The sequence below is a fragment of the Balaenoptera acutorostrata genome, chromosome 15 (genome assembly GCF_949987535.1).
Source record: "Balaenoptera acutorostrata chromosome 15, mBalAcu1.1, whole genome shotgun sequence".
In the NCBI taxonomy this organism is placed as follows: domain Eukaryota; kingdom Metazoa; phylum Chordata; class Mammalia; order Artiodactyla; family Balaenopteridae; genus Balaenoptera; species Balaenoptera acutorostrata.
In genome coordinates, this window is record NC_080078.1 from 49,542,135 (window position 1) to 49,558,668 (window position 16,534).

The 16,534-nt window shown below is 39.6% G+C and overlaps 1 protein-coding gene across 2 annotated transcripts in view; it reads right to left on the reverse strand.

Annotated features, from left to right (window-relative positions):
• SPTLC3 (serine palmitoyltransferase long chain base subunit 3) overlaps positions 1 to 16,534 on the reverse strand; it is a 127,476-nt gene that overhangs the window by 96,144 nt on the left and 14,798 nt on the right. For both annotated transcript variants that reach the window (XM_007165262.3, XM_057530231.1), the window contains exon 3: positions 4,913 to 5,095. In XM_007165262.3, the coding sequence (XP_007165324.1) occupies positions 4,913 to 5,095 (183 nt within the window). The remainder of the gene's footprint in view (positions 1 to 4,912; positions 5,096 to 16,534) is intronic.

The following is a 16,534-nucleotide window of genomic DNA, read 5'->3' on the forward strand; positions in this document are numbered from 1 at the left end:
TCAGAAATGGTGTGTGTGTGTTTGGATATCTGTATAGTTATATATATATCCAAAGAAATGTTGACCTGAGGACTCACTGTAGGAGGCTGTAATCTGATTTTACTGATGGTTTTATTTTAAAATGTATTTCTCAAACTTCGATTTTGGAGATTTTTCCCCACCTATGACACACACTCTAATGCTAGATGCAGTCATGGAAAATATTCATTCCTTGTGAGGGTGCATTTGCTTTTTAGAAGCAGCCAGAAGGTATCTGGAACCAAGCCTGGTTGGGGAGATTGGGGATACCACTGCTAGTGATTTCTGATGCATTTAAAGCTGTTGATTTCTTGGTGTACTTAATCAAGGAAGTGAGGGAGTGAGTCGTGCTGATACCTGAGGGAGGACCACTCCGGGAAGAAGGAAAGGCAAGTGAGAAATCCAAGAGGTAGGTGTGGGTGGGCTGTGTTTCAAAAAGAGCAAGGAGGTCCTAGTGTTTGAAGCAGAGTGATAAGGCTCATAGAGGGGGCTGCATTCTATAACACCTTGGCTAGTTCTGGCTCTTACTCTGAGTGAGAAGGGAAGGCATTAAAGGGTTTTGGCCAGAGATACCATGGGAACCCACTTAGGTTTAAAAAGATCATGTTGGCTGTTAGTTGAGAAGAGACTGAAGGTATTGAAGTATTCCCATCTTACAAGCTGCTGGCTAATGGGAAACCCCAGGGAAACTCTTTCATTTTGGACCCACCCAGATCCAAACAGGAAGCCCAGTACTTGGGCTGTTGGTTTGCTTTGGACAAAACCATATCTCATACCCAGTGACCTTCATGGACCCCATCCTTCAAAACACTCGGAAGAAAGTCCCTCTGGGTGAATCCTACTGTTGTTTCAGAATGCCAAGTGTGGATGCAAAAGAGCAAGTTTTAATTCATGCAAACATTTGGAGATTTATGTTAAAGTTTTCTACAGTTACAACTTGCTGAACCCCCTTTGTTTCATGTGTGAGTAAAAATCTCTGGGAATGGGCCAGAAATGTCTGGGATTTACTTGTAGGGGCGCTGGGACTAACTGGATCTAATGTGAACGTGGAATTGCAACTGATATGTTTTATACCAGCCGGGGCCACGTGGAGTGGGTCTTGCTGAACCTACTATCAAACCATCAGGATTGAGACATGTGGCTGTGCTTGAAGTTTTTAAAATCTCTGACGATGCTTGATATTCCTTTGATTATATTTGCTGACATCCTTTTCTGGATTTAGCAAAGGTGGGCCATGACATCATTGAGAAAGTAACGTATCTAGAGATCTTTAATAATTTGCAGTTTCAACCCTAAAGTTGCCTTTGAAGGGTTAAAGGAAGAATTTAAGCAAAACGTTGAAACGTGTATCTGTCTGGGTTGTCTTTTTCCTTGTTAGTGTCTTCTGATTATTAATGAAGTCTACTGAGGTAGCAGGTGCTCTGGGTCTGTGATTTTTTAGTGCTCTCTTGGAGGGAGATTTTGCTTTTTTTATTCATTTCACTTAGTATTACTGATTCAGTAATCAAGTAATGGGTATGCCACTACCATTCTCATTTCTGACCAAAGTAGAAACTTGGGATTATCCTGGTTTCCTCCTCTGTCTTATTTTCTGTACACTCAACCACCAAGACTTGTTGATTCTACCTCCTAAGTGTCTTTATAATTAGTTCCTTTTTCTTCATTCCATCTGCCTCTTCCTCAACTCAAGCACATATTGTCTCTTCCCTATCTATTACAAGGCTTTTTATTGTCACATTGTTTCTAGTCTTGAATTGGAATTCCATCTCTAACGTCTATGTTTCTAGTCTTGAGTTGGAATTCCATCTCTAACGTCTATGTTTCTAGTCTTGAGTTGGAATTCCATCTCTAATATCTATTATTTTCTCTAAAGTTCTCTGTCCTCTTCTCAGCCTTTCTTTTTTTTCTTCCATGGACTTTCCCTGGGAGATCACATCCACTCCACTTCTATGGCTTTGATTAATTTAATAACACTCCAGATATACCAAAGATGTCACAATATCCATCCGAAACTTTTCTCTGGATGTCTAGACCTCTATAGCTGCCAGTTCTTCAAACTCAACTTATCAAAAAGTGAATTGACCACTTTGCCCCCCCCAACTGGATCTTCCGTCTCTATTTTCCATCTCAATAAATGATACCTCCTTCTTTATACCCAGTTGTCCAAGTCATAAACCTAGTGTGGGCTTTGATTTGTACATCTCCCTAATTCCCCAAGTCTAATCAATCATCCCTAATTCCACCTCTTTTCTTTTTTTATTGAAGTATAGTTGATTTATAAAGTTGTACTAGTTTCAGGCTTACAGCAAAGTGATTCAGTTATACATACATATTATTTTTAGATTATAGGTTATTACAAGATATTGAATATAGTTCCCTGTGCTATACAGTAGGTCCTTATTGTTTATCTATTTTGTATATAGTAGTGTATATCTGTTAATCCCAACCTCCTAATTTATCCCTCACCGGCTCTTTCCCCTTTGGTAACCATAAGTTTGTTTCTATGTCTGTGAGTCTATTTCTATTTTGTAAATAAGTTCATTTGTATCATTTGTTTAGATGCCACATATAAGTGATATCATATGATATTTGTTTTTCTCTGTCTGACTTACTTCACTTTGTATGATAATCTCTAGGTCCATCCATGCTGCTGCAAATGGCATGGTTTCCTTCTTTCTTATAGCTGAGTAATCCTAACTCCATCTCTTAAACCTCTCTTGGCCTTGTCTATTATCACCATCCCTATTATCACTACCCTGGTCCCAGCCCAAGGGCTCATCTAGATTTTTTTTCAAACTGGACTTCTGCCTCAGCCTCTTAACTGATTTTTTGGCCCCTATATTGTCATCCTGTAAATCCATTTTTTATAGGGCAGTGAACATGATCTTTCTAATCTGCAAATCTGCATTCCTCTGCCTGAAATCCTTCAATGCCTTCCCATTGTTCTAATAAATGTCCGTGGCTTATAAAAACCCATTATAGTATGGTCCCTGCTTGCCTCTCAAGCAATCTTTCTCCCCACATGCTCCCACTCTCACTCGCAACACTCTGGTCATTAGAATTCATTGTTTCCTTAAATGTACAATGCGTTCTCTTACCTCTGGGCCATTTTGCACCATATTTCCTCTCCCTGAAGACTCCTTCCAGCTCATCTTGCCTCACCCTTTGCCTTACTACTTACTCTTCAGCCCTTAGATGTCAATTTAACTTTCTCTTCCTCCCAGAAGTCTTCCCTGAACACCAAGTTCAGGTTAAATGTTTCTCTTCTTTGCTTCCTTGATGTCATCTACTTACTGCTATGGTACCTCTTATCAAATTCCATTGCAACTGCTTTTTTTTTTATGGTTAGTTCTCTGAAGGCAAGAACCGTTATCTGCCTTAGTTATTCCTATATTCCAAGACTGTAATACAGTGCCTGGCACAAGATATGTGCTCCAAACGAACCTGACTTGATTAGTGAGTTAATGAATGCTTTGACACAAGCAGTGCCCTCTTCAGACAGTGTCTTCCTTCTCACCCTTGCTCACTAGGCAAACTCCTGCTCACCGTGCAAGCCCCAATATCATGCCTTCCTGACTTCTTAAGAGAATCACAGGGCACAGATCCCTGTTTCCTATGTCACCTTCCGCCCCATCATCACTTTTTATCATTTGTTTCACTGGTGAGTCTGTTTTGCACACCAGACTTCAAATTCTCTAATGGAAGGACCTATATTTTCTTCTCTATTAGCCTCCATTACTTGGTAGAGAGCATATACTCAAATACTTGCTAAAGGTAGGAGAGAGTACAATAATAAAGCTGGGCCTGATTTTCTTCTGAAGGTGATATGCTTGACTTAAGGTAATTGCAAAATAAGTGTTCTACATGATTTGTTCATGGTTATGTTACTGTAACAAGAGTTTAGCTTACCATGGGTACTAGTCACTAAGCTACAAGACTTGAAGTTCTCTCATTACATTGAAGTTCATGCCTTACCTATGTTCTTTGCTCAGATGTGTTCAAGGCTCCATCATGTGGAATAATCTATGGCCACAATCGTATATTCCAAAGCAAGTTTTAGGAAAAAGAGATTCATGGCATCATAAATCATTTGAACCAATTTTGGAAAACATGTTAAAAGGATGCAGGCTGTTCACAGGTCTCTTAATATTTTCCAGGTTGTCCTGTTAGCTCTATGTGAAAAGGGGATGATGTAGATTTTTATAGGTTAATTATTGAAAGTATCTAGATCAGTGGTTCTACACAGGGTGATTTTGCACTCTGTGAGGCATTTGGCAATGTCTGGAGGCATTTTTGATTGTCACAAGTATGTAGGAGAGTGCTAATTGCATCTACTGGGTAAAGGTCAGGGATGCTGTTAAAAATTCTACAATGCACAGGGCAGCCTCCCATATCAAAGAATTATCCAGTCTGAAATGTCAATAGTGCCAAAGTTGAGAAATTCTGACCTAGATGAAATAAAAGTCCCACATGTCACTCAAACACACTTTCCTCTTCCAGGATAGAACATAAATAATACTCAACTGACAACTAGAAGACCAGAATACAGTTCCACTCACGTGCCCTTACTCTTATATTTTGATTTTTCACCTTTAAAATGCTATTTTAATGTTTATATCATGGGATCATTATAAAAATTAAATATGATAATGTACAAGAAAACCTTTAGTTCAGTCTGGCAAATAGTGGTTGCTCAATAAATATTTGTAAAAAACAAGTCCGTGAATACACAGGGAATGTTTGGGGGTTTATGGGGTGCAGGGGAATAGGATTTACCCTGGATAGTTCCTGAGTGTATCACTCTTTTTAGGATCTATACACACATCACTACTTGTGAGAACACTTTACAGAAGAATTGGCATTGACAAAGACCCAGGGAGGTGTTCATACGTACTTTTTGCTCTTCTCTCTCTATGGCTGCATTGCATTTTTCTATTCCCCAGTTTCTCAAAAAATCTCTGAGATAGCCAAACAGCGTTCCAATTCCGTATCCCAAGTAAGTGAAAACCATAACATGTAGAGGTGCTTCCTCAAAGGATTCAACAACTGGCTTATAAAAATTTGAATTTCCATTTTGCTGAAAAGACAAAAGAAAGTGGAAAATTACCACTCTTCCATTACAATAAACTATGATATTAAAAATTTTGAACTTTCGACCTTTTACATTTCAAAGAACATATTTAAGATTGGAAAAACTGCTTGGAGAAAATTGGAAATCGATCATTGAAGAGGGTAATCAGCAATGTACATTTTATTTCACAAATCCTAATGAAATAATTAATTCAGGCAAAAATTCTCTACAGATTCTAAATCCATTAAGTGAAAAATTAATAAACAATAGAGCTTTTGCAAGATGCCAAAGTATAACCCTATAAGTTACTCCCCAAACACAAACTTGGGGTTACACCTTAGCCAGGTGATCAAATTACATCACAGATGTTAGAACAACTCACCACTCTATGCTCTCGTCATGATGTAATATTTAATACACTGATGACATATTTAATCTGAATTTAGTCAAGCTCTAATATTTGACTTCCATTTTACAAGAAATATCAGGTAAATGACTTCATGAGGAAACAGATAATCCACAATGTGGGACTTTTAATACGACAACTGGCTTGGTCTTTAAAAGCAAAACTTAAACAAGTGGGACTACATCAAACCAAAAAGCTTTTGCACAGCAAAAGAAATGATCAATGAAATGAAAAGGCAACCTACAGAATGAGAGAAAATATTTGCAAACCACATATCTGATAATAGGTTAATACCCAAAATATATAAGGAACTCATACAAGTAAAACAAACAAACAAACAAATAATCCAATTAAAAATGGGCAGAGGACCTGAATAAACATTTTCCCAAAGAAGACATCCAAGTGGCTAACAGTTATATGAAAAGGTGCTCAACATCACTAATCATCAGGGAATGCAAATCAAAATCACAATTAGATATCACCTGACACCTGCTAGCCCGGCTGTTACCAAGAAAAGAGAGATAACAAATGTTGGTGAGGATGTGGAGAAAAGGGAGCTCTTGTGGACTGCTAGTGGGAATGTAAATTGGTACAATCATTATGGAAAACAGTATGAAGTTTCCTCCAAAAATTAAAACAATTACCATATGACCCAGCAATCCCACTTCTGGGCATATATTCATAGGAAATGAGATCAGTATCTTGAAGAGATATTTGCACTTCCATGTTCACTGCAGCATTATTCGCAACAGCTAAGATACAGATATGATCTAAGTGTGTATTGATGGATGAATGGATAAAGAAAATGTGGGTTTTGTACACACACACACGAATTTTTTTTTTTAATATTAATTAATTAATTAATTAATTTTGGCTGTGTTGGGTCTTCGTTTCTGTGCGAGGGCTTTCTCTAGTTGCGGCAAGTGGGGACCACTCTTCATCGCGGTGCGCGGGCCTCTCACTATCGCGGCCTCTCTTGTTGCGGAGCACAGGCTCCAGATGCGCAGGCTCAGTAATTGTGGCTCACGGGCCTAGCCGCTCCGCGGCATGTGGGATCTTCCCAGACCAGGGCTCGAACCCGTGTCCCCTGCATTGGCAGGCAGATTCTCAACCACTGCGCCACCAGGGAAGCCCACACACACATGAATATTATTCAGCCACACACACAAAAGAAAATTCAGTCATTTGCGAAACATAGATGAACCTAGAGTACATTATGCTAAGTGAAATAAGCCAGACTCAAGAAGCCACATACTGCCTTATCTCACTTATATGTGAAATCTAAAAAAGCTGAACTCACAGAAACAGAGAGTAGACTGGTGATTACCAGACAGTGGGTGGGGAAAACAGGGAGATGTTGGTCAAAGGGTATAAGCCTTCAGTTATAAGATGAAGAAGTTCCGGGGAGCTAATGTACAGCATGGTACCTATAGGTAGTAATATTGTATAGTATACTTGAAATTTGCTAAAACAGTAGATCTAAAGTGTTCTCATCACACGCAGACACACACACACACACACACACAGGTAGCTAGGTGAGGTGATAGATGTGTTAATTGATTGCAGTAATAATTTCATAACGTATACATATATCAAATCATGTTGTACACCTCAAGTACATACAATTACTAGTTATTAACTATACCTCAATCAAGCTGGAAAAAAAAGAGTAAAGAGTGGGGGAGGGAACTTAAGAGACACCCAAGTGCACTGTGTGTTCTTTCATTAGATCCTCTTTTTTTGTTTTTTGTAAAAAAAACTGGTAAAAAATACATATTTTGAACAACTGTGGAAATCCAAATATGGACTGGAAATATATATTATTGAGGAGTTAATTTTGTTAGGAGTGAGAGTAGTAGTATAGTTATGTGGGAGGATTTCTTTTTAATTAATTAATTAATTTATTTATTTTTGGCTGTGTTGGGGCTTCGTTTCTGTGAGGGCTTTCTCTAGTTGCGGCAAGCGGGGGCCACACTTCATCGCGGTGCGCGGGCCTCTCACTATCGCGGCCTCTCTTGTTGCGGAGCACAGACTCCAGACGCGCATGCTCAGTAGTTGTGGCTCACGGGCCTAGTTGCTCCGCGGCATGTGGGAACCTTCCCAGACCAGGGCTCAAACCCGTGTCCCCTGCATTGGCAGGCAGATTCTCAACCACTGCGCCACCAGGGAAGCCTGGGAGGATGTTTTAATCTTTGTCAATGCATGCTGAAGGATTAAGGAGGGTGAAGTGTTATAACAGCTCTAATTTTCTTTCAAATGGTTCATCAAAAATTAAACACATACATAAAGCAATTTTGGGAAAATGTTGAATCTAGATGGAGGTTATACTGGTGGGCGATTGTTATATTGTTACATTATTTTTTCATTTTTGTGCATGTTTGAAAATTTTCATAATAAAAAGTCAAAGTAAATATTTCTCTCATTTATTTTAGGTGTCACCATGCCAGTGGAAAGTAGACTTTTAATATCAAACCATTCTTATTCCTGCTTAATTGATTTTCACACAGTAGCTCAATGTTTGCTCAATGCATTAGTGAATAAATTATTCTTAACACTACTAATTAAGTTTTTGTCCTTAATAAATATTTATACATTTATTCAGTTTTTTATTCAACAAGTATAATACAATCCTTGGATTACCCATTTCCCAATGAGATGATCCACAAGAAGTGTTTTGACCATTTTTAGTGATTTACAGGAAACTGTCAAATGTCTACTAATACTTTATTTATTAATTTAGCTTACACTAAATGTATTATATACACTATAATATACATATATACATATATATAATATACAATATAATATACAATATGTATACAATAATATACAATATAATATACATATATACATTATATTAAATGTATTATATAAAAATTATGTTAATTAGAAATAATGTTTTTGCTACTCTCATACTATAAGCACCATTCGATTCCACAAACACAGTTTTCTAGACTATATTGCCTTTATTTCCTCTATTCTGTTTGAGATGCAGTAGTTTTGGAATCTGTGTGACAGTCCCTGGAAGTTTTATCCCAAGCCACAAAATATGTGACAATCAAAAAAAAATCTATCTGATAGATGAATATTTTTTATTTATACTACTTGTTTATAAAGTAATTTTTAAAAAGCCCTTTTATAATGAGATTTTACACTTGAATTGCTCAGTCAAAAGCCCACAAAATACTATTAAATCTTATTAAAATTCCTTAACTCCTTATTATCCATTATATCAGTGTTGTAACTGAGCAGCGCCCTATAAGGCCTTCCCAGAATAGACCCACCCCATGTCATCCACCTGCCGTTTTTCTGTAGAAAATCTTTAGTCAAAGAAAATATTTAATCAGAGAAGTGAGAAAATGCAGAAAGAAAGGAAAACAGTCAAGCAAGACAAAATAATAATACTTTAGCCAATAAACAAGCTCAAGGACCTTTAGTTCTTCCTCAAGGACTATAGATAATATTCTGAGCCATGTCCTTTGAGCTGTTTTGCAGATACTGAAGCCCCCAGCAGGTGGGAGCAGTTAACTGTATGCTGCCCACAAGCACGTAGACCCCAGACCAGTTGGAACCAGGAGGTCGATGATGCTGATTCCTCATTACCTCACCACCGACCAGTCAGAAGAATGCCCACGAGCTGACCACGCCCTGCTTTTTGAACACTGTAAGACTCCTCACTACCCCTTCCAGGGTGGGACACACAGTTTGGCGGGCATTAGCCCACCGTGACCCCCTTTGCCTGGCAAAGCAATAAAGTTATTCTTTTCTACTTCACCCAAAAGTCTGTCTCCACGTTTCTATTCAGCACCAGAGCACAGAGGCCGAGTTTTGGCAACAGTGTCTTCTCCAGACAAACCAAGCTAACATTAATGCACGTTGCTTTTGTCTAATATCTTCCCCAAATGCTACCGGGTGGTTTAAAATAATTAAAGTGAGAGATCATTGCATAATATGAGGTCTTGAATGGAAGGTGAAGGAAAGAATATAACAAATACCTTGTATTTGGGAACATAGGGCACTAATTGGATGTCTTGCATGAACCAGTAACATGCTAGGTTCTGGGAATTCCAAGATGAATGAGACAGACCCCGTCCCTGCTCCTGAGTCCTTGACCTCCCTCTACGCCCTCACACCAGTCGTAGGTCTGATGGATGGCCAACCTTCCTAGTCTAGTGTGAAAGTTTGGCTCCCTTCTTGGGTTCTGTTCTGTCTGTGACCTTTGAACTGCATCCATCTCTAGCATGCCTGGTGACTTCCTGGCCCAGTTAAGATCCACCTCCTGGTTCCTTCCACATCATGAGGATACCCAAGGGGCTTCCTTCCTTCCTGGAGTTGTCCAGACTCTAGCAAAAGGGGCTGAGAGCCTCATGAAAAAGGTTTGACGAACTTTTGTGACTGGTTCGGTATGAGGTCAAGGAAGAGGCCATGACAGTATCTGCGAGGAGTGTTATAGGAATGTGGGTAAGAAGAAAGCGGAGATTAGAAGGAGGACTGCTTGTGGGGGAAGACAATCAGTAGGCACGAGACCTGCTGAGTTGGGGTGGTGTCTGCTTGCATAAGTGGGGGTATTTGGGGGCAGTTAGAGATGCAGGAAAAGAGAAAGGCCTGGCTGAAGTATACGATCTAGGACTCAACTACTCTGAGGCCCAGCGTGAGCCACGGTTAAAGGCAAACGTGATAAAGACAAAATAAAAAGAAGAGCAGGAAGCTTGGGACCAAAATTTGGGATCCCCTGATTTTAAGGGCACCACAGACGAAGAAGGGTGAGTGAAGGGCATCCAGTGTGGGTGACTTCAGAACCTTGATTTAACGTGCTCACAAATGAACCCCTTGGGCTGACTTAGAGGATGGCTGAGTCACATAGGCACATATAAAAAGAGAAACTTCCAGGACATTCAACACCATCCTGTGAGGATCAGTGGGTTTTCCCCTTTTCCTTACCTGGCCCTGTAGCCATTTCTGAGCTCCATATATGGCCAAATCAATGGGAACTTTCTGCTTGAATTGGTTCTCAGGCAAAGCTGCACTGTATATAAGAGACTGTCTACCTAGATGCAGATAAAACCCTCGGCTGGGGGCACAGACTGGGCTTGTGTAACTATTTCTTTCTTTCTTTCTTTTTTTTTTTTTGTTCCTGTGACTTGTTCTGGGAGATAGTTATATCACAAAGAAGTTTCCAACAATGTCTGTCGGTGGCAACCGCTACCTACTTTACTCTCTCACATATAACTTTATTTATTTTTAATTTAATTTAATGTAATTTTGTTTGGCAGAGAGAAAAAGAGATACCTTCATGGAGAGCAACATTATTTGGAAATGTATAGGTCTTTCTTAACAGATGAAAATTGACACATTTACCGAAATTCTTTATTTAAAATTGAAATAGGTCACACCTCTTGGAAAAGGTTTCTCAGTCTGGGGTTGGATAGTTCTTTTGAAATATGAGAATCGGTCCTATCAAAGTAAACAAAACCTAAATCTTGCTTAATACATTTGCTAGCCAAGGTCAACACAGCATGGTAATCTGTAATGCACTTCCTTTGTTTGTTCTACCTGCTGGAAATACAGCTTTTGATGTTCTACTTTTTCTTTCATAGTGTTGAAAATAAATAGATCCTGAGCCACCTTTCCCAGAGCGCCCGGTCATCTGAGACTCTGTGACACCCTGGAGGTTGTTTACATGTTGTAATCCTGTCACATCTAGAAATAAACAATGTTGGAATGTCCTGGAAGGATGATTACTCTTCCATTCAAATTAGCAGGTCTTTTACTGCCGGTCTGTTTTGCACTGTCCTAGGCTAATATTAGAGGAGATAGGAAATCAGTAAATATAGTCTCTTTCTCCCAGAATTGGTAGCGTAATTGTGTGTGTGGTGGGGGGAGGGGAGCAAGCATAATCATAACATAGAGCAAAAAGTAAACGTCGTAAGAGTGACACAAATGGAGGGACCGTATCACATTGGGCAATCAGGAGTGGCTTCCTGAAGGAGGGGGCATTTGAGCCCAGTGTTGGTGGGAGGCAGAGCATGATGGTGGAGAGAGCTTAGGCAGGAGGGAGAATGCCTGGGTTCAAATCCTGGCACTTTCACTTGCTGACTGTAAGACATTGTGCAAGTCAGCTAATTTCCCTCAGTCTCAAATGCCTCCAGTGGAAAATGGACTAGTAAAGTTTGTTTTGAAAATGGAATGGGATAATATATGCAAAGTACCTGCCCCAGGGTAAACACTTATTAAATGTTCAGATTTTCATGAAATCTTCTGAGTAGAGAAGTTAGAGGAAACTGTTAGAATGGATGATGCTACTTTTAGAGAAATATTTGGGAAAGAAGAGAAAGAATAGGTATAGAGCCTTGGCCAGTACCTACACACAGGGAGAAGTGGGAGAGCAAGGATCCATTGGAGGCAGTAAGTGTGAGGGGGAAGAAGGGGTGGGGATTAGAGGCATGGGGGGCTGAGATACTGAACTTGAGAGAGACCATGATGCTTGGGTCATCTGGAATTGCAGCAATCATTTGTGGCCACAAGACGAAGATATTTAGTTATGCACAAAAGATGGTATTGATAGAAAGAAGAGATGGAAAGCCCTGAGGTCCTTAATGAGACTCTTCCCAACTCTAGACTCTTCCCAACTCTAGATTCTTATTATGTGAGAATAACAAAATCTTATTTTATTATTTTTAAAATTTTATTTATTTATTTATTTATGGCTGTGTTGGGTCTTCGTTTCTATGCGAGAGCTTTCTCCAGTTGTGGCAAGCGGGGGCCACTCTTCATCGCGGTGCGCGGGCCTCTCACTATCGTGGCCTCTCTTGTTGCGGAGCACAGGCTCCAGACGCGCAGGCTCAGCAATTGTGGCTCACGGGCTTAGTTGCTCTGCGGCACGTGGGATCTTCCCAGACCAGGGCTCGAACCCGCGTCCCCTGCATTGGCAGGCAGATTCTCAACCACTGCGCCACCAGGGAAGCCCCAAAATCTTATTTTTAATCTACTTATATTTGAGTCTTCCACTACTGGCAGACGCAAGGATCCCGTCGGATCAGTTCTCATCCCCAGTCAAGGGAGTAACAAGAATTGTAGACTAGATGAGAGGCTGGTGGAGAGAGATGGGACTGATGCTCATCTAGTACACATGATATACTCATTTCAGTTGTTTATCCCAAGCATCCTTTCTGATTGGTTAATGAATGCCCTGTCCTGACTGGTAAGTATATATTCCTTACTGTGTGTGTGTGTGTTTGTGTGTGTGTGTGTGTGTGTGTATGTACATGTATGTATATGTATATTCCTTACTGTGTGTGTATGTATGTACGTATGTGTGTGTATGTGCATGTAAATACATATGTATATACATACATATGTGTATGTATATATATGCATGTATGTATGTGTGTGTGTGTGTGTGTGTGTATACATGTATATATATATGTTTAATTTTCATCCCTAATGGCAGGTAAAATTCAAAGCAACTCTTTCCTCAGTGGAATCCTCTACTTTTACTCTAAAACATTTGAGAGTCTTATTGGTTTCAAAGTTACCATTTATTTCTCTTCTAAAATACTTTGGAATGTCAATTAGATCTGGCTGAAGTTATACAAAATGATGCAGCACCAAAACTCATGAAAGTGGAATGATACATGAATGATGAGAATACACAGCTCTACCTTAGTAGAGAGGGTACTTAATGTGTTAAAGTTGTCTGGGATTTTAAGAAATAAGTATTTTAACCACAGTCTTCTGTCATGTATTTTGTAGATATAAATGTTTAGAAATGCTTTATGAAGTTCATATGCCTCAGTCTAGTCTAACTCATATCATCTTGTCACAAATAGGTGAGTTGCTTTCATTCCAAACCCTGATTTTTATCCCCTCCAAAACCTTCTTTCATGCTGCCACTTTCCTGTAATTTCTGCAGTTTCTACTCCTTTTCCTAAATGTCCTCTGCTGCCCCCCCTCCCTCACCTCCACCCCACACACATAGACACCTTGGCTTGCCTAATATCCACAGTTTAAGACCCAGTTCTGGCTTCACTTCTTAAAAAGATCCAGGCTAGGTGTTCTCACTACATAATACCATTATAACACTCACCACTTTGTATTATAATAATATTTTTAGGAAGACAAGTTATTTAATAAAAGGACAGAAAATAAAGGATCACTTGCAAAAAATAATAGCTTTTATTATCTCTCACTCAGGCCTTTTGAATATTTCAAATATTTTCACACTATTGTCCATTGTGGTGGAGACTGGCTGTGCATCAGACCATTTCCCTCTCCTCTTTCTCATGGCCGGGCTACATGCCCCACGACCCTTGCAGACATGCGTGGCCGTACGACTGACCAATGTGAAGTTGGTAGAAGTGAAATGTGCCATTTCTGTGCCTGGCCCACAAGAGCTTCTCTCATGATCCATCTCTTTCTCTCTTTCCCCTATTGTCATCTGAATTCTGATGGCCAAGGTGACCTTGGAAGCCACACAATGTCATCTGCAGAGCATTGTCAGCCTGGTGCCCTGAATTACCATGTGGAGCAGAGTCTTCACCTCCTCTCCCTCCAGCTTCCTGCCACTGCCCATAAGACTTAATATGAGTGAGAAATAAATTTCTATTGGGTTATGCCACTGAGATGTGGTGGCTCATTTTTTATGTCATCTAGTATTACCTTAATGAATAGATACTATAAGAATTGTGTTAAAGTTCTTTCATGTCTAAATCTTGTTTAGAAGCATGTGGAAGGAAGTCTGAGAACTGAGTTACTTCCCCAAGCAAAAGGGTGCATCAGGACCTGTCTGCACTGGCCAACATTCAAATTTAAATCTGGGGAATGTAAACTGGCGCAGCCACTATGGAAAACAGTATGGAGGTTCCTCAAAAAACTAAAAATAGAAAAACAATATGATCTAGCAGTCCCACTCCTGGGTAATTATCTGAAGAAAATGAAAACATTGATTTGAAAAGATATATGTACCCCAATGTATGAGTGTATATATATATATATATATATATATATATATATATATATATATAAAACGGAATATTACTCAGCTATAAAAAAGAATGAATTTTGCCATTTGCAACAACATGGGTAGACCTGGAGGATATTACACGTAGTGAAGTAAGTCAGACAGAGAAAGACAAACACTGTATATTCTCATTTATATGTGGAATCTAAAAAAATGAAACAAATGAATATAACAAAACAGAAGTAGACTAATAGATACAGAGAACAAACTAGTGGTTACCAGTGCAGTGGGGAGGGGCAAGATAGGGGAAGGTGATTAAGATGTATAAACTACTATGTATGAAATAAATAAGATACAAGGATGTAATGTACAGCACAGGGAATATAACTGATATTTTATAATAACTTTAAATGGAGTATAATTTATAAAAATATCAAATCATTATGTTGTACACCTGAAACTAGTATAACATTGTAAATCAACTGTACTTTAATTTTTAAAAAGATGGAATGAGATAATCAATCAGTCAATCAATAAGTCTGGTGAAGTTGTCAAAGATTCAATTCTTGATTTATTGAGCATCTCTGAGTGTTAGGTGGTTCATGACAGAAAGAAGTACATTATAAGACTTAGGCTTCAGGGACCACAGAAATCAGCGAGGGAGACAGACAGACAGATTATAATCATGGAACTTTTTGAGGGGACAAGTTCTTTATGTATTAACTACTCCAACCTTTCTTTGTAGTGATGCACAAGTTCAGTCTTTGAGAGGCTAAGTTGCTTTCCCATCATCTTGGTTTTCCCATCCACGACCAGAGAAGTTAGCGAACAAGTCAGGGAAGCCCGTGAAGAGTCCCAGCTTCCACATTTCCAGATTGGGAAGTCAGGGATTCACAGAAAAGGCAGGATGGCTTGGAGGGGACTAAATGGAGTCCCTAGCAGTGTGCCCCATGAAAATCTGCTGTAGGATTGAGTGAATGAGAGAGGAAAAGGGGGCCAAGATTGGGAAATGTTGAGGAAGGAGGTGAGGGCCTTCCAGGACAGGAGAACCAGCATGGGCACTTGTTAGTGAGTAGAAATGAGAGGAACGGGACCTTTCAAGGACTTCTGGCTGGACCTCATGTATTGCCTGCTTGGAGATGTGGTGTGTAGTGCCTGCTGAAATTGAACAGGCCTTCTCTGCAGGGTAAGCCAGACTTTCTGTTTCAAAGAGCAGTGAAAAAGAAATGCAGGGAAGAAAGATTTGTAGGATCGCAGGATCCTACCTGGGATGACAGCTGGGGTGGAGGCCCTAAAGTCAGTTGGACATAATTGAACTTTGGAACAAAGTGGCTGTCCTTCACCACCCTGCAATGACTGCAGTCTTCTAATTTTACTCACAACCAGCTGGATCACGTGAGAGGCACAGAGCTTTTCTGAAGTTATTCTGATAAACCAGAGAAAACAATGCATTGTTGTTTTAATACCATTGAAATTAACTACTACCTACTATCTTCTTGTTCAGTTACGATGTTCTCGGTCCAGGTGAGAACAGTGCTTATCTCTGAGGTGCTCAAAGCTTTTGTGGCCATGATTTTATTTACTTACATGATATTCCTAAGAGGTAGGTTGTGGATAGCTGTAATAGAATTAGAATTATCTTCACTTAATAAGACAGTCACAGGGCATTAGGCAATTTCCCCAAGGTTATAAAGCAGGCAAAGTCAGTATGAAGTTGAATTTCTCAAGTCCACAGCACCAGGGTTGAATCAGAAAGAAGCTTTAAGTTAGACCTTTGAGATGCGACAGATTGGAACATATTTCAGAAATAACCATGGGGCTGACTCTTTGTCCTTCCCAGGTGGGTACTGGCAGCTGTCAACACTCGTGGGAAGGCTGACTACCATGTGCATGCACCTGTACTAGGCACTGGGTCATTCATAGTTTCTCTTATGGCTTCCATCCCCATGGAACTCATGGACAAAGGCGGGGATAAAATGTGTGTACAGAAATACAACACTTCAGGATTAGAGAACAAGAAGTCTCCAGTGGCAACATCCCAGAAGTCTAATGTCATTCCATATTTATACATTTGTTCATT